The following is a 19,210-nucleotide window of genomic DNA, read 5'->3' as shown; positions in this document are numbered from 1 at the left end:
GACATGTGTCCATGTCTCCATTTCTGATCAGTCATGGATTTTGTGGTTGTTGTTGTTTGGTTCATTCTTTTGATTTTACATGTTGGTTTACAGGGGGAAGTTGGTTCCTTGTCTCCTGTTTCCCCATCTCAGAACACCTGTCCAGTAACATGAGAGTGAAAGTTTAATGGACTTCTATGTAAAAGTTTTGTGGTAGTATTATTTTTAAACAGGTGTAGGGGAATAAAAAAAACTCATACAGAGCCTGTGCCATGATTTTTGGGTTTTTGTTTGTCTACAGAGACTTCTGCAAACTGACTGTAAGAGTGTGCTGCTGTCATGCTGGTCAGAAGGGGGTTTTTAGGGATTTTTGCAAAGAGGAAGAAAGGATCTAAGCAAGGGATAGTGAAGGGCATTAATCTGTTAAAATACTTATTTTAGTTGTGTGTGAGTGCACTTACATGTAAGCTACAGGTCTGGTCTGAAAAACAACACTTCTGCATATTTCTTTAGCAGCACGCTAGGGTGGCTTCCATCATATCTGTGGCTGGTTTTCAGTTTGTTAACTCTGGGAAAAAGAGTTAAACTGTGGGAGGGTGCCAGGTATGGAGACAGGGGAAAGCTGGAGCCATGTCTACACTCAGTGTCCCGTGTGTGCAGGATCAAAGGAAGTCTCTCCTCAAAATTAAGCATCAGTCTCTCATTGCCCTCTTTGTCCTCTCCACCACCACTTCCTCCTCCCCCCAATCCTTTTTTGTTTTCCATACATAAGTACTCTCCTCTACATTCCTTCTGCTGTTTGGAAACACTTCATCTCGTTTACATTTTTTCTTTATTTTTCTTTTTTCCTTTATTTAGTCTTTTTCTCCCTGTTTTTCTCTCCCACACATGTTTCCTTTAGTTTCTTTTCTGACTTCTACATGCCTTTCTCTTCTTTCTTGTATTCCTTAGATGTTTTTACTTCTTTAATGTAGTTGTAAGTCCCAATACCCCTCCATTGCGCCAGCTGCCTTCTTTCTGAATTACTGTCATCTCCATAAACCTCCATCTTTCTGGTTCTCTTACTACACTCTTCCTGAGTGTTTTATATACATATAGTGTTTGTATATACATACATTTATATTAGCACTGCCTTATTTGCTTCCCAGTAGCATTCACAGAACTGTGTGCATGTAGAGGCTTATTTGTAAATTTATAGGGTGCCTAAACTTCACTGTTTGATTTCAGTCCAAGAAGAAAGAAGTCATGAAACACTATATAGCTCAAATTTCAGCAGGACAGAGTCTTTACTTGCCTTACATTTTAATTACACTGCTGTGTATATGTGAAACATATGTATCACTCACCTTACTTTAAACTATTATAATCATATATAGGTGTATATATATATTTTATATTTATATATATATATATATACATATACACACACACACCTGCTTTGGCTGTCATCTCTTCCTGCAGAGTCAGTTGCTCTGGAATACAGCAAAGAGCAACAAATTACTGTTTGAGATCAGAGGCATCTCGACTCCAGTGATTGTTGCAGATGTTGTTTCAAGTGATGGAGAGCAGCTGGTGCTCAGCTGGCTTTCTCTAAATTTGAGAATTTACATCACTTAAAGTAGTTGAAAGGTCTGCACTTAAAAATAATGCCCATGCTTGTTTTTTTCATGAGATTGTACCCTGTGACTTCATTTTGTGTTTCTAATATTTGATCTAAAATTTGACAATTTCTGGTGATTTTTCATCTTTTCTTGCTGGATGTACTACCCTCAGACCCCTTCACAAACAAATTAAAACGTAAATCCTGCCTTCTGAAATGGCCTGTGCTTTAAGAGTCAGGATTGGTCTTTTAATTTCATTTCCAGAAGCTGCCCATGAGAAGGCAGCCAAGAGATGAGGCTGAGAGAAATCAGCTTCATGTTTATTGTAGACTGGCTGACATAAGGGCTGAACTGTGATATACAGAGAAATTGCAAATGACAGCAAAGCCTTGCTTAGTCATTTAAATACCACTGTAAAATCTTCAAGACACAGTTACTTACCTATTTACACAACATAAAGAATAGTTGAAAAGCCAATCAAATAAAGGTAGTTTATAAGAATGAACAGGATTGAAATGAATAGCTGGTATCATGAACTTTATTTTATGTGGTTCTACAAATCTAAGATATTTATACTTCACCAATGTCTCTTTAATAAAAACATGCTATTATTACAATGGTTATTATAAGTTCTTCTGCAGAGTTATTTCCTGGCACAGTAATTGCAGGAGACTGGCAAAAAGGTCACAGGTTCATAGTTTTGTGTTTAAACAACATCAGGATTCCTGGGTTCTGGGTTTTCATTACCCAGAAGCAGGTTTATGACTGACCCAAGACTTAAATGAGCATTTGTAATCTTCAGTGTTAAAAAATAAATCAGAGTTCTTTTTCCCTCTGTCAGAATGTGTTTGCAGTCAGGATGTAGTCTGTGTTTTGTAGAAATGTCTGAGTCTCTTCACCTGAACACTTTATTCAGTCGTACGCTGTTGCAGATCACATGTCACATGAAAAGAGGTTCCTAATTCTATTTACTGCCTGTTCCATAACAGAGGGAGCCAGTTATACCTGCCTGGTGTGCTGAGAAGCCTCAGAGAAACAAACTTTTGGGATGTTTTGTACACGACTACTGTAGAATATGTAGGCAATTCTTGGAATACTACTTAAAATTCTCTTTTTCTCTGTTCTGGGGAGAAGAAAGCAACTCCTCCCTGCCTTTAAAATTCAGTTTCTCTAGTCAAGCCACCTGTTCCAGACTAGAATAGCTGGATGTTGTAGTAACAACACTATTTTACCAAAGCTTTGCCTTCCTCTATCCTGATGAACCAGTGTCCACAGCAACTTCAGGTGCACTATATGAGAACTACAAGGACTCTAGAGACAAAATTCAGCTGTAAGAGAAAACTTATTTCTGACTGGCCATCTCCAAAAATGAGGTAACAGAACCTGCACAAAATACCTGTGGTAACTTTGACTATGCACTGCATAAAGAGAAAACCCCAAGTTTCTGCCTCATAAAACCAATGCATGCCTCTGATAAATAATAGGTCTGCATCAGTAGGCAGAAAACTGCTCAATTCATCTCTGTCTTCTCAAAAGTAATTTGGTATCATCCTTAAGAAGACATTCCACTAACTATAAAAGCCTAGTACTGACTGCAGGAGACTGACATAAGCATTTTGAATGTGGTTTTTCCTCTTTTTTATATATGACAGCCCATAGTTTTCAACTTTTCAGAGTTGGCAGTCCCCAGAAAACTCTGAAAAGCTGCAGCCATCCTTTCTTAGCTATTCTTACGGGAATACAAGAAAAACAAGGTTGTGTGCGTGGCTCCTTTGAACACCGAGGTCATTTACTGTACATTTACAGGAGGATCCACAATCTTCTCACAGAACCATGTTTGGTGTGGATTTCGTAACTGTTTCTGCAGAGAAGAGTCTTCTATTTATATCACTGGAACTGCAGCCTTTCCTGTGCAATTGGACCTGTTTTCATAGTAAATTAAAGTGCAGGGTGAGATTCATCAAACCCAAAAGCTGGGGCTACTTGAAAATACTGGGGCACTGAGCAGCATTTTCTAACATGATGGAGTCTTAAAAAACAAACTAATACAGCCAGTCAAGTTAGTCAACTTCCTGAATTTTCCTGCCTTACATTTATGCATCATTCTAATTTGCATATTTCTAGATTCTGTCTAGAAATCTGCTACAGACCATGAGAAGTCTGAGATTTAACTTGTTTCAGTGTAATTATTCACTGAAGTCATCTGTGCTGAGGCTAAAATGGGTGTACTTGCAATATTGGAAAGAGGTTAAAATCTATTTCAAGAGGATATAAGCTTTAATTATAAATATTGAGTGCCTTTACACTGTCTCCAAAGGTTAGAAATTTAGCTTGAATATTAATCTTTTTAGCAACAGTGTTCTGTAAAGGTTGGTTAATTTTATTTTATGTAGTATCTCTTCCCTGAATTTTAAACTCTTCTGAAAGGAACTTTTGGACTTTTTTAACAGATGTCTGCAACAAAGAGAATTCAGGTGTTCACAAAAATGCCTGTAAAATTGTTCTGTCACTTTTTTAGTACTAACATGCTGTCAGTATATATCTGCTGTGCCAGGTTCTTAGGCAGGTGCACATTATTTGTACAGGAGTGAGGGGCATGGCAGTAGGTGAAGCATAAAGCATAAGTTAAAACTCTCATTTGGGAGATTAACAAAGTCACTGTCAGAAAGTCCCATCAAATTTCTTAAGGGCATTCTTGGAAACTTTATTTTACAGCCTTCTATTCAATGTGACCAGTGGACAGGAGAAAAAGGAAGACCATCCCCTAATTTTTTCAAATTCCCAAGTATTCAAGAGGTTGTCGAGATACAAATATTGAAAAACCATAACTTTCATTTCATTTCCATTTCAAAGCCCACAAAGTATTCCACAAAATAAAGTTTGCAAAGTAAATAATACTGTCAAATAAAAAATGTGGTGGTCCAGAGCATTTGGTGTTTCACAGTAACACAGCACTGCAGGCAACTTTGAAGACACTTCACACTGATTCCAGATTTGGCTCAGGTTTTGGTGATTATGGGTAACACTGAGCAGTATTAGAGACTCTTAAGATACCCAGGCCTCTGAAGTGACTCTTCTCTTGAGTTTTCCTTAAATATGCCAAATACACAGAAAGGCCTTTGAACCCAGAAAAAGAAGCTTTGCTTGAAAATAAAATAATTCAAATTCTGAGCACAAAAGGAGCAGAAATAAAAGAGAATTTTATCAAATTTTCTTCTACCAACTGCATCCTGAAAAGTCAAGCACTTTCCTTCAGACTTGGAGATTTCTTAAGTCTGTCAGCCTTTAATTATTGATGTGCTGAACATGTAAAGGAAACAGTGCAGTCCTTTTTGGGTGCCTGGGTAGTTTTTTTTTCCCCTTGCCTTTGGGACTTAGCTGTGATCTCTCCATCCTCTTACCAGCAGATCCCCAGTCCTTACATTTTCTCAGGTTTCCTGCTGTGTCTCTGGCAGAGGGATGTGGATGGTTCCTTTCAGCTGAGCAGCCTTGTCCATTATCAAAGAGGAAGCAATTTTTTCTCTTTTTCAGTGCATCTGGACTCATGCACAGCAGCTACTAAAAATATTTTTTTTTTTAATTTGCTGACAGCTACAGATTTTAAAAAATATAAATTAGTACATCAAATAGGTAGAAGTAGTCAGACACACTTGATGGGAGAGAACTAAGAAGTTTTACTGCTCCTGAGACATGAGTTGTGAGTGAGGGGGATATTGTGGTTCTCAAACCTTGTACAGAGAACTGTGAGGAGAATCTGAGGCTGAGGTTTGTGCTAAGTGTGATGCAAGAGTTTCTAGATTTGTAATTGATTTCTCCTTCTAAGCCATGAGGTTGCAAGTTTTGTATAGTAGTTTTTGTGTATTTTATTATGTTTATTCCAGTTTTTCAAGATTTTCCGAGAAATAAGTTAACTTCTTTCCTTGTGTGTTTAAGAGGCAGTTGTGTATGTTGGTTTTATTGCATTCTGAAAATGCAGTACAAAACGCTTTGAGTTAAGGAGGACTGGTAAGAATTGTTCATGCAATAGAAGATAGAGTTTCAAGGAATGCAGCAAATTTTTAGATGTTATCTCTCCTGTCAAAAAGACACAGGCAGATGTATATAGCTAAATAGAATAAGTATGTTGATGAGAAATTAGTGAAATAGAGAATGTGTGTAATTGGGTAGCCAGAATTAAGAATTTATTTATGAAACAGCATTCAGTAGTTCACTGCCAAATCACCAGCATTGTTGCAGACTCTCACTGGATATGCTGCTTTCTTACAGATGCTTTTACCACAGTGGAAAAAATGAAGACATGGTCCATGGGTGTTGAGATAAGCCAGAGTTGGCATTCTAGTAAAGCACACAGGTGGCAGCCACCACTGATGCTCTGTTTTTTAAACAAGTTGTTTCACACAGAACTACAGTGGGGTGGTTTACTGTGGATTTTTCTTGTGTTTCTTTGTCCTCTCCTGCTGAGAGTTCACCTTTTCCTCATGGACTTCCACCTTCCACAGTGCCTCCCATTTCTCCTTTTTTGTCTCCATGGCCCTCGCTTCTCTGTCACCTCCATGCCATACAAAAATCATCCCCATCATCCTATGACCCAAAACAATGCCCTGGTGAAAAAGCAGCAAGTGTAATAGCTGGGTAGGAGATAACCAGGCAAGCAGAACAAACAGAACAAAAACACATTACAGCCTTTTTTGTCCCCCAGAGGATTCAGCAGTCAGGTGTTTCTCCCTCTTCCCTCCTTTATTCCAATGCTGATTTTAAAAATATTTGTGAAAGCATTGGTTCTTCCTCATTTTACCAATGTTTCTGTTTTGATTTCAAAATAATTCTTACTGGTGTTTCAAAATTTTACAGTATGTATTTGAAATTGTCCAGTTCCAAAAGAGAAGGGAAGGTTGGGGTAGGAATGGTGAGGACAGACCAATAATCCAAGTCACTCCATAAGACATTGTTGGAAGCAAGGTTAAAATAGAACAAAGCTGAGCTTAATAGAATCAGGTTTTTAACCTCTCTCCTTTTAAGCCATTTCTTATGTATGACTACATTATCTGTGAGTACTTTTGATATATGTGAAATTTATTCAGTGAGTTTTCCTGTAAAATTCCAGCTATTTAAGCTCCTGTTCCAGTTGTACCAGATGAATTGAGACATTTCCTTTTCCAAAGTTCAGTTTACCATGAGCCTTTGCTTTATTGATTTTTTTTATTCTCTTTTTTTTTTTCCCCCCTGTCTGTTGCCCCATAGGAGCAGTCTCACAGGTGCTGGACAGCCTGGAAGAAATTCATGCACTTACAGACTGCAGTGAAAAAGACTTAGATTTTCTTCACAGTGTTTTCCAGGATCAGCATCTTCACACGTTACTAGATGTAAGTTTTCTGTGATAAAAATTTGAATATATTCCTGTATCTGTTTTCATTGGATAATGTTTTGTTTAATCCTGAGTATATTACCTTTTTTTGTTGGTTACCAAAATAAATTTCTTTAGTTGTAGAACGTATGAATCATCCAGCACTTGATGCAAAAATACATTTTTAGGATTGCAGTATCGACTGTTTTTGAATATGTAAGTGATTAAGAGTTTGAGTTAGTAGCTTTGCTTTAAAATAATTCATCAGAATCGCTTTATTTTCTTTTATTTAGATTTACGTTTTTATTTTAAATGTGCATTGCTGCTTTATAACTGGACATGTTCTATTATTATTAATATTAAATGCCCTAAACTTAGGCCAGTTCTGGGGATATTCTTAGTGTGAAATTTTTTGTGTGAAGCACCAAGGTATGCTCATTTCTCTTTTACACTTGGACACAGTATGTAATAGGCTCAGTCATCTAAAATCTGTATTACTCTATGGCTCTGGAGAGCTGCTAGTCCGTAAGGCAGCAGTGTCTTCATGGAGTGCCAAAACACTCTCTGAATGGCAGATTCCAAAGCACATCATGCTGTCAATGACTTTGTATCTGCACAGCACTGAGGTCTAAAATAAAAGTCAAAAAAAGTAGCAGAAAAAATGCTTTCCCTGATTTTTTTTTCTGGGATATGCGGATACTTAGTGTTGAAGACAGAGGACTTGCTTTTCAGACAAGACCAGCATTTTCTAAAGCAGTCTACACCTTGCACTGAGGAAAAACTCTGGATGGAAACAAATGCACAGAGGCACCTTGGCAAGTGCTGTGACACAGCAGTGGCAGGTCTGTAGAACAAAGCAGCTGGCACTGAGGAGCCAGAGCTGACAGTTTGGTGTGTTCTAAGGGCTTTCACTTGATGCCAGCTGTACTGCAGTCCTGGGGACTGGATAACCACTGCAGTGGAGCAGCATCTTCTATTTTAAAGCAAATAAAGTTTTAGAATAAATATGCTCTGGTAACTCTACAGTGAAAAATAAATAATGGTATGGTGGCATAATGAGATTAATTTAAAAAATGCACTCCTGGGTCACTTGGGCTTTGGTAGACCACGGGGCCTTAGTTTCAGTATTTTTCTTGATCACAGGTCTGCCAGACATTAACTCATACTTCTGCAATGCTTTTGCTTTTTTCTGCTCTTGACAGTACCAGTCTGGTTCCTAGTACTTCATTCATGACCTGGTATTGCTGTAATGGTCTGCTGTAGCTTTTCAAATAAGAAAAACCAGCAGTGAATTCATACAATTTTCACATTCTTCATCACAGTCATTCTCCTAAACAGAAAGGCCTGCATTTAATTGCACCTTATAAAGATATCTGTGAGAACAAAATGGCATCAAAAAGCATTTTTGTTTCATTATGCCACGTGGAAGGGAGATAACAGAATCTTCCCAAAGATACTTTGATGAGAAAAATACAAAATAGAATTCTGAAAGAGTGCAGTGTCCTGAAATAAATATTTTAAAGCCTGAAGCAAGTTACAGACAGTATTATTTGAAAGGGTAGCTTTTTTATGTCAGTAACTTGAATGTGGGAGATTGATTCCTGGTTTTGTATCAATACTATTACTATTTCTTTCTATGACTTCTGAAAAAATCACCAGTTACACTTGGATGAAGTTCTGTCTGTTTGTTCCTCTCAGAATATTTGGGGTTACTGAAGCCACCAGACCAAGTAACCTATAAACCATTATATCCCACTAAATAGGAATTTTCTATTCTGTTGCAGACTTGTGGCTGTCACTTTGCATTAAACTACTGTTCCTCTTCTGTGGCCATTTTCCATAGTTAAATTTGTTCTCATGTTCCTACTCTTTCTCAAGAGCTGTCCTTATTTTTAGATTAAGCACATGATGGTAGATCATGCCTGCTGCTGAAATACCTTATTTTGCCTCTGAAATAACTTTTTATGAAGCCAAAAAAGACAGGACAATCATTTTGTTAAGGGTGCAAGTTACCCATGTGTTGGGTTTTTTTCAGATCGTAAAATAGAAATCTTCCTTCTCAGTAATTCATTAACTTGGGTGTTATGAGGACAGGTGCCTCTGAAGGCCACAGAAGGCATCATCCCATCAATAGTTTTTAATTGATTAATTTGTTTAGATAACTGTCTTAAGACTCTCTTCCACTTCACTTGGTGGCCAGAGGTGTTCCAAACAAGGGGAAAAGGTGCCAGCTACTTAAGAGCGTAAAGATTCGCTCTCAGCCAAATTCTGCAATACAGAAGCATATCTTGATGTGGGTTTATTGAATAATTTCAGTGTATGTTTTTTTTCATCATTTTATAGAATCCTGTTATTTGTGTTGAGTGCTCTGTAAATTCCAACACTGAATTTACACAATTTATTATTAAAAACTTAATTGTGTTTACTGCAGAAAGTAAAGGCCCTTCTAGAAACAATCATATAGAAATATTCACTACCTAAAAAAATATTGTTTAATGATTGATTTTATTATTTTTTTTAATAAGTTAAAGAGTAACTTTGGTTTGGACAGATTTTTCTTTTTTCTTCCTCTGTTAATTGTGTGGTGATCAAAATTTTGGTGAATGGTATAGGACATTCCTCTGTGTCCCTTAGAAATGTCTGGGTTTATGACTATATAAAGCTTTATAGACTCTTTCATTCCAGTATCCAGTTTAGATGATAAAGAATGCAGTACAGTATATAAATAACTTTATGGAAAAACAGAGTTAAATTTAAGTAGTGAAAGCAGTTTTTTATTACCGTGGACAGATTTTTAGAAGCCTTATCAAATGCTTGAATTAATTTTTTTTATATTGGCTTTCATGAAAGACATCCTGGGACACACTGCTGTCCTGTGTCAACAGTGCTGATAAAGATATTAGAAAGAAATGTGAAGAAGTTTCTAATTTTGGAGGTCATGACAAAAGATTTTGCTTCAATCATTATTTGTTTTGCTAAGTATAGTGGGGCTCCAGGGCTGTGCTTAGTGGGGAAGAGTTTTACACATCGTGTTTCATCTCTGTCAGTGCATCAGAGGAGCTTTGCTCAGATGAAACCTAGGAGCTGCAGTTTTGTGCAGCTGCCTGCACTGAAGGAGATCAGAGGAATCATTCTGCTGTAGAGTGGAGTGCTTTGGTCACCTCTGCAGGGCCCTGGCTGGGCTGATCCCAAATGCAGATGTCGCTGGATTTGCGAGTGAGATTTTCACCCAGCAGGAGAACAATATCAGCTTTTGTGTGACTGGGGCCTCTCTGCTGGCTTTGTCTGCATCTGTCTGTCCCAAGGCAGAGATAGTTCTATAGGCTGATGTCTTTTGGCTGCTCATTTTAAAAGTTTGTTACATTATTTTCATAGGTGGAATCCTTGAGGTAAGTGTTGTTATTTCTGCCGTAGAGATGTTGCAAGCTTTCGAGAAAGTTTATTTTACTTTTTGCTGGCCTAACACATTACACAAGTATGGTTTTAACTAAATGAGGTTAAATAAATTTTGCACTGGTGATTTGTATCATATATGTGTGTGCAGCCACTTCTTTCTTTTTCGAGTTTAATTGATATTCACAGTGCATATATTTAAGGCATTCTGATTTCTCAAGAGAATCTCACTCCTATGTCTGTTATCCTTTGTTGTTCATGGTAGTGTTTCACAGGAACCTGCATCTGTGCACTCTTCAGAGTTTCCTTAGGATTTCTTTTGAATTCTGTCATCCAAACAGATTTGGTCCTGAAGTCCAGACTTTTAAGGAAATAGTTTTTCTCTTTTGCTAGAATGAATGTTGTTGGAACCTCAGTTTAGCTTCTTACATGGTTGGCTAAAGCTTTCTGCTGGGTTTATTTTGGTTTGTTCTGTTTACCCTCCCAGTCTGGATGTTGGCACAGTAAATTTGTAAAAGTCCTTTGTAAAAGTTGCAGTTATTCAGCAGTATCCAGGCATGGCTGATACTTTAATCCTCTATTTGACAGTGTTTCAAACTCTCCATACATTTTCCCTGGTCTGCTCTTTTTTGAGCAAAGTGTATTATTTTAATAATTTTAAGGTATACTTTAGAATTTTTTAAAAAAGGGTGAGGGGAGGGGAAGCAAAAAGCATTTTGATTTTTTCTTCAGGATGCTTTAATTTCCTTTTTTCTTTCATTTTAAATAATTAATAGACTGGTGGAATATCTACCATATTATGTAGAAAATAAAACTAGCAGATGTGTGTAAAAGGCTTATTTTCCTAGATCATCCAGTTTTACTGTTTTTTTGATATGAACGAGAGTGACTTGCTACGTGAATCACATAGTGTGGTTCGAGTTTTTTTGGATGCACATTGGTCCTTACCCTTTTGAATACTGATTTTGTTAACACTTATAGGTGGAACATGTTTCAGTGAAACCTGAATGCTTCTCTTTTGCAAAAACAGATCACATAGTGTGTTGTGGATGTCTTGCTTTAGACCCTTAGAACATGTTATGCTTAAGTGTAATAATACTTTATCATTTTTAAAACACATTGTTTTCATATTTTTAATTGTCCTTTATTTTATGTCTTTGTAAGACAAAAGTACATGGAAAATACTTGTTAAAAAAAAACCCTAGAAGAAACTATGTTGGCAGGAAGGCACCTTGCTATTTGGGGAATCAAATCTGGCTTTTATCCCAGTGCAGAGGCAGCGTGCTCAGCCCTAGGGAGTGGGAGGGACTGTCCCTCACTGCAATGGGAACTCCTTTCCCAAGCAGTGTAGATGGAACAATGACCAAGCCTTAGGGAGAATTGGGAAGAATTCCTTCTGCAGGTGGGCTGGATCATCAGCACCAGTGCAGTGCATTTGTTCTCTAACAGGTAACTTCTCTGGAAGCTCTGTCTGAAAGAACACAAAAAGCACAGGCTATCCTGGAATTCCTTCTGCATTATTTCATACTCATTCTCTGAAACACTTTTCATTTTCATCTTCCATCGTACCTTTGCATTTCATTTGCTCTGCTACTGGGATAGGTGGATCACTTTGCCACTCACATAATCTCATTGTTTTCTTGTTCTTCCTGTTCCTCTGCCTTACAAATTAAATGGGGAATTTATTTTATATTTAGTCTTCAGAGCAGAAAGTGTTGTTGTTCCACATTTTTATGATACAGTTCCACATTTTTATTATATTTATATAATAGTGATAAGTGACTGGGTCTCTTAAGTATAATATAAATATAAGCCAACAATTACTTTTATATTAATTGAGCATAATTTTTGAGAAATTTATGTATCCAGCGTTTTCCAACAATGCAGAATTCTGGCTCAGTCTTCATGACACTGGGAGAGTTACTTTGTTATGCTTAACCTGTTTTCTTTTTAACTAATATTCTGTCATTTTGAGTATTTATAAGCTTGATACTGATCTGGTGAATCCTCAACTGAAAGTCAGCTTGATAATGTACTTTAAATGGAAATTCTAGTACTTAGCCCCTTCTTCTTGGCCTGATGTCATCTCCCCTGTGTAAAAGGCTGTCATGTCTGTATGCACCAACATCTCTTACTCAAAAATCCATAGACTTCTTTTTTTATGTGGAACTAAAAATTCCCATTATTTCAGTGTATTTTTAAGTTACTGGGCCCTGATACTTCAAAGAACAGTATCATTGTATTCCTGACACTTGTGGAACATTTTGATAGTGTCGTGGGATAAAGAGGATCTATTTCATATTTAACTTTCTACATTTTCTTCACTTCTTGTGTTGTGTGTAGTTCAAGTTCCTTTTTAACCATAAGAGCTACCTGCTGTGTTTGGGGTTTTTTCCTTATAAACCTTCAGATTCTTAGATTTATTATTTCTCCAAGAGCTTGGAATCTACTCTGAGAAATTACAAAAATAAAGAAATGTTGCAGCACCTGGGCCACAAATCTTGAATAATGCTTCAGCTTTCTTAGTGCTGGGAGCTTAACTTTGGAGTGATATTTCAGTCTGCACTTAGTTCACATCCAAAAACCCAAAGGCAATGTGCAAACAGCCCAGTGAACTCTGCTTCTGTCTCTGAATTCAGTCAGCCCTCATGCCTCCTTCTTCCAGTCCTTCAGGTAGTTGGCTGGGGCATGCTGGCTGTTCTAGGTGCTGGTGATCTCACTGCAGTGTCTTTTTATTCTCAGAAGATCCTTGCAGAAAATGTATGTGAATGGTTAGAAACAAAAATAGTTGTTAATTCCAGCATTAGCACCTCCTGGTGCAAGGTGAGCTCCATGTCACAAAGCAGGGGAGGAACTGTGTTCTTGTTAGTTATTGTGGATTTAACTAGTTTATGCATTCTGTACCACCTAGAATGAGTTTTGTGGTCATTAATATTTTCTCTTCAGGGTGATGATCCAACCCTGACAAGGAGCTTTGGCCATCAGGATTGGGAATTAAGCCCATTTAAGCCTAACTCAACTTTGTTAGTTCCTGTTCTTGATTATTAGTCCATATTGAAAGGTCAGGGAAAGACAGGAGCAAAGGTTGTTCTGTGGGGTGTAGCAAGGTGTTGTCCATGGAGCAGACGTCTTTGTAAAGCCCTTCTGTATTGAGGGAGTAGTTTTTCCTGGTGCTTATTGAATCATTTAGTTTGGAAAAAATCTTTAAGGTCATCAAGTCTGCTGTAAAGCCAACACTGCCTAGTTCACCACTTCACCAGACAGCTTGTTCCAGTGCTTGATAAACCTTTTGGTGAAAATTGTCCCTGATATCTAATCTAAAACCTTCCCTAGCACAGCTTAAGGCTATTTACTCTTGACTTATCCCTTGGTACTTGGGAGAGGAGATCAACCCCCAGTTTTCTACTCCTTTGAGTGAGCTGCAGAGAGTGATAAGGTCTCTTCTGACCCTTCTTTTCTCCAGACTAAACACCCCAAGTTCTCTCCTCCCCTATTTACATTTCTGCTCCCTTTACCAGTGCCTTTATCTAAACTCCTTCCAGCACCTCAGTGTCTTTTACGTTTACTTTTATCTGACCAGCTGCATTGCTGTCCTCTCTAAAAAGTGCTTTGCCTTGGTTTTGTTAAGATCAGCTTCAATTATATCTGATGCAGTAAAAAAGAAAAAAAAAAAATCACTGTTACTGAAATAATGGGATTTTTTGTGTTCTTGAAGTCACTAGTATGTTGGAGTATCTTGGGAAATAGTGTTCTAAGCCCAAGTTTTTCCCAACACTACTACTGGTACGTTTCAGTGTTTGAGTGTTCTGCTTTTTAAAATGGGACCTTTGAATTTTATTGCATTGGTTTTCCAAATTCTGTGCTGGTTTTGTTGGTACTGCCACATGCAAAGCAGTACCTTTATCTCATCCTAGTTTGGCTTTTTTCATCTTTGCAAAATATGTTAAAACATTTGCAGTGTGAACAGAATGAAATCTGGTTGCATCTGTGTACTGTCTGGCATGTCTTTAACATCTGCTGTCACTTGTGGAGAACTGCAGCTTCTGCAGTCAGTAAAATTTTTATGATGAATATTAATATGGGTTTTCCCTAAAATAGGAGACAAATTACTAGGTTAGAGTCCTACTTTGTGAGGGAATAAAATGATGTCAGACACTGGAGTCTGGGTTCATCATACATGAATGAGGCATTTAGGGACACCTGAAATTAAATAGAAGAAAATAATGTCTGCTGTGATTTTGAGGAGTAGCATAACCATTCATTATCAGTACTTCTGTGAGACAACTTGAAATAAATAAAGTTTTCTTGGTAACTGTGAAGCAAATCCAGAGGAACAATCCAAAAAGTCAGTTGTGGGGGAAGAAATGCACCCACCCTGGAGTTTATTTTGTGCAAATACAGTGCTTTCCTTGGCTCAGCTGCCTCTGAAGTGTTAAGGCTTGGATTTTACGAAGTGCACAGCACTTGATAATCTCTGCTAAAAAGGAATATGTTCTACAACGGAACTAAAACCTGTTTGTAGCTCACATACACTGAAGGTACAAACTTTGCCCCTTGTAAAAGAATAGAATATGCAAGTCAGATACTACTGAATATCTGTGGGGTCTGAACCAATGGAAGCATAAATGTGTTCTTGAATCTGTTTTTCACTGTATCAGTCTGTGGAGCTGCAGAGATTTGAGTAGTCTTTGTTTCAGACTGACCTTTGTGTGATTTCCCCACAGTTCATGCCTGCCTACAGTTTTGCTACAGCATTATAACCTTTGGAGAGAATTTAAACTTGGATGCATTTTCATTTTTTAAGGTTTTGATCAAAAGATGTACAACAGGTGTGCCAACATATAGCTACATAACAGGATAAAAAAACCTTTTCAATGTTCTTTACCTTAACCATCTAGTTCCCCTCATGTTTCCAAGCATACAAAGTATGTCAGTAGAGGACACACATGATAAAATATTGACTGGTAATGTCTAATGCCACAGGCATCTTTTCCTGTTGCTGACACAGTGAAGGGCTCTGTGCTTTCTTTACAGCTCTCAGATTGCCACTGACAGACCTTGTGAAGGCAGTGAAGAGGATCTTTCTGGGATCCTTTTTACCCTTTGGATCACTACAGAGGCAGTACATACACAGTCCTTTGGCTGTGGCTGGGGGATGTCCCTCCTATCATAGCAGGGCTCTGCCTTGACTAAAGTAATACCTTATCTCTCACCTGTCATTTAATTATGTTCATCTGCAGCAAAATAAACCTTCATCATTTGTGTTTTGCTAAGTTGCTGTTCTGACAGCTCAGTAGGACTACATCTGACAGGCAGTCTGTTGTCATGTACACACACTGAAGGGTCAGGAATTTCATTCTATCAGTTCTTGAAGTAGGTCAGTTCATATGTCTCCTTCTTCTCCCATAGCAAGGCACTGACCCATGAGAAACAGGTATTATGTTCTGTGTGCCTCAGAAATACAGTCATACACAACCTGTTAGTATGTATTAAACATTCTCCAGTTGGCATTCAGCTTCACTGATGTATCAAAATTTCAGGGTTTGTGCAGTGAGGTTTGTCATTCTTGCTCTCTGGAACCCACTTGTTTGCCAGTCATGTGCAGTGGGAACTGAACTAATGCACAGAGAAAACTGGTTTTGCCCAGTTGAGTTTCTCTCCACTGTTCTTTCCTCCCAAAAGTTATGTTTTGGTTTATAACAAAACAAGTGAAGAAGCCCAAATGATGAATGATCCAAAAAAAAAAAAAAAAAAGAAAGAAAAGGCAGCTTCAAGTAAAAACTGAAATTGCATAGGGTTGCCTGAGTACAGCTGGCATCATTTTCTCTTAGGTGTAGTAGGTAAAGGTGTAAGAAAATCTGGTTTTATGTTTATTTCTGATACAGGTAGCACCAAGTGTAACTCTGCTCTAAAGGACACATTATGAATATTGTAAGAATATAGATAACTTCTAAAAAAAAAGGTGCATTTGGCCTGCTTTTTGCAGATAAAAGTTTCTCTAAAAATTTGAAGAGTATGTATTTCGGTTCTGTCACGGGAAATGAACTTAAAATTAAAATTCAGGGTCCAGTTGCTGCTGCAGCATTCTTTACTGGAAAGATTTTTCATGTGTTGCTTGAATGTGAATATACGCAGAGGAATTGAGTATTTCAAAATCTGAGTAACCCTTGTCAGGGTTACTGAAAGTCTTGAGTGCTTCCAGTAACAAGCTGCAGTTTTGGCAGCTGCCAGTTTTGGGTCATGACAGAAACAAACACTTGTTTATTCAGACAGAATTAATGTTCTGGTTCAGACTGTCTTCTGTGAACACTCAGGGAATCTTCATTTTAGCTGATAAACTGCTTCCTGAACCCTTTTGTTGAATTAGTTTTGTGTGCATTGCTCAGCATTTCACTGGGTGAGGAACTGGAATGCAAATGTTGATCATGCTCCTCTTCTGTAGTGAGTGTATGACAGAAGAAGATTTGAAGCTGTGGAGGGCTGTAACCTATAATGCTCTAGCAGGCACAAAGTAGAGTATGAAAGATGCTTTGGACTTGGATACAGGATGGAGCTGTAACACATTCTGTAGAATTATGCTGGGGAGAAAATGTTAGGTCTCTGATGCTAGAATGGTAAAAATGAACTTCATGCACAGTCTTTAACAGTGGAGAACAGAGTTTGAAAGAGTAAACTGTCTTTAAACGAAGTTGAAGATAAGGCCTCTGCTGTGACCTTGCTACTCTGTGTTTTCCAATAGGAGTTATTAGCTTCAGGGATGTTTCCCTGAGTGCTTAGAATCCCAGGGAAAGAGGCACCCATGGGAACATTATAATATTTTGCATGGAAAAGCAGATGTGAAACAGAACTGGCAGAAGAAAGAGTGAAGTGATCTAGAATTTATCTAATTGGCCCTTTAACTTCAGCCATTCTTTGATACTGCTGCTTGTGAGTATTATTTATTCAGTGGGTTGTGAATTTCTTTCAGTCTCTGAGCACATGAAACCTCTGGGGTGGATGGTGAACCATGATAGGGAGCTGAGGGAGGTAGAGCAAAAAAACTCTTTGTTAGTAAATGCTGCTGTGCAAAGAGCAGAACCACCAGATGAGAATTTTTGAGATGGTTCAAAACCTGCAAGTGATGAAAAACAGCCCTCTAATATCACTCTGTTGCCTGTGGCTAAACTGTCCAGAAAGTTAAATATATAAGGACATATCATAATGATTATTTTCAGATGTTTCAGTGTGGGGGTTTAATATGTGAGGTTGTCAGCCAAGTATCTGGTCTGAATTACAGCTGGATCCCTACAAAATGTGTGTTTGTATTGAATGATCAGGGGGTTTTATGCTCTAGCAGTTCAGTAGCTCTTGTTTTAAGAAGTTTCTCATTTGCCTCACAGAAGCTTCGAGGTTTGGGTAGATAAAGTACTTACTGATTTCACTGTGTGATCTGATCTTTATTACAGTCCAGGTCACACCAGGCAGTGGGGATGAATTCCTGCTACTTGTGGCATACCTAAATTTTTCACTGTGACATTGAATGGGGGTTGCATTGGGATGGTATTCTGACTCCTCTTATAAGAAGTGGTTAAAAAGGAATTTCTGCACATCTGAAAAACTAGTCAGAAGAGAAGAGTTTGTTGTTTTGTCTCGCCTGCCTGATTGTGGATTAGGCTTTGGGCTGTCTGCTTTAAATATCAGAAGAGACGAGCTCCCTTTGTACAGGCAGAAGACAAAAAGTCTCGACACTGCAAAAGCTGGTCAGCTGATAGCAACTCAACTTGTGGGTATTCTCTTCATAGCTTTTGTGTTCTAGCATGCAAAAGTTAAATCAAAACTTGTTTTTGATAAGTAGTGCTATTCTGTTCATTAGCTATAATGTCAATATCTCTTTGTTATGTCAAGTTTTGTTAATACATCAGTCGGGATTGTTAATCTTGTCTAGAGCAAGCTCTCAATTTCAACTGTCTTTCTAGGAAATGCAGAATAAATGAGGCTGACCAGTAAGACTGAGGTGCAAGGTATTCAAAAGTCTGGAAATGCCAAAAGTTACATATGCTGTGGCATTTTACTTTTTTAAAATATATTAGGTTTTTTTTTTTCATTTATATGTTTATGCATGTTGCTGAGTGAAATTGTTGGAGGTTGGGTTCCTGGGCTGAGGGGGCAGAGTTATTTGCTGGAAAATAGAGACTCCCAGCAAAAAGAAAGCCCATGATTAGGGCACACATTTTGTATTGCTGTAAGTCTGTTGGTATTGCATAGAAAAGCTTTCTGTAGAGGACAGTGAAGAATGAGCCAATTCATTCTGCTCCACAAAAATCTACCTTTGGTGTGGTCCCTGTAGGACTTAGATTTGCAGGGCTGCTGAAAGGAGAGAGCAATGTGAACAGGATGGGTTTCTGTGATTAAAATGTAGCTAACTGCACAAAGTAATGTGTTCTTTACCACAGGGAGCATAAAGAGCCTGGCGGTAACTGTAATTAAGGTTCACTTTAATCTATGATGTGTGCAAACAGGTTTCATTCAAAGTTTACTTATACACTTTGTAAAACACTCATGTAAAGCTGTGTTAGATTCTTTCATCCAAGGGAGCAAGTGTTCTTTTTAATGTGTCTGAATGAAACCTCTACATTCAAATGCTTTCATAAATTAATTACGTAAGCTGTAAATTCCTTAATTCTAAATTGCTTTTGCTATAGCTAGTATTTAAGTGCAAAAATGCTGAAAAGTATTGCAAAACCAGTCTTTTTTCAAAGATTGCAAAGGAGGCAGGACTGCTTCACCAGTCCTTGTGCATTAATGCACATTATAAGGTTTGCTCCTCTTGCAAAAAAACCTCCATGAACTAACTTGATTTACAGTGTGCCATTTCAAAAGGAGATCTCCTTGTGCCAGTGAACCTACCAAATCC

At 37.9% G+C, this 19,210-nt stretch overlaps 1 protein-coding gene across 5 annotated transcripts in view; it reads left to right on the top strand.

Moving 5' to 3' along the window:
* The window catches only part of CASK (calcium/calmodulin dependent serine protein kinase), a 183,846-nt gene that overhangs the window by 126,574 nt on the left and 38,062 nt on the right, over positions 1–19,210 (top strand). For all 5 annotated transcript variants that reach the window (XM_062515189.1, XM_062515186.1, XM_062515191.1 and 2 more), the window contains one exon: positions 6,822–6,943. In XM_062515189.1, the coding sequence (XP_062371173.1) occupies positions 6,822–6,943 (122 nt within the window). The remainder of the gene's footprint in view (positions 1–6,821; positions 6,944–19,210) is intronic.

This window comes from Cinclus cinclus, chromosome 2 (genome assembly GCF_963662255.1).
Source record: "Cinclus cinclus chromosome 2, bCinCin1.1, whole genome shotgun sequence".
NCBI classification, from domain to species: domain Eukaryota; kingdom Metazoa; phylum Chordata; class Aves; order Passeriformes; family Cinclidae; genus Cinclus; species Cinclus cinclus.
This window is presented reverse-complemented; position numbering and strand designations above follow the sequence as displayed.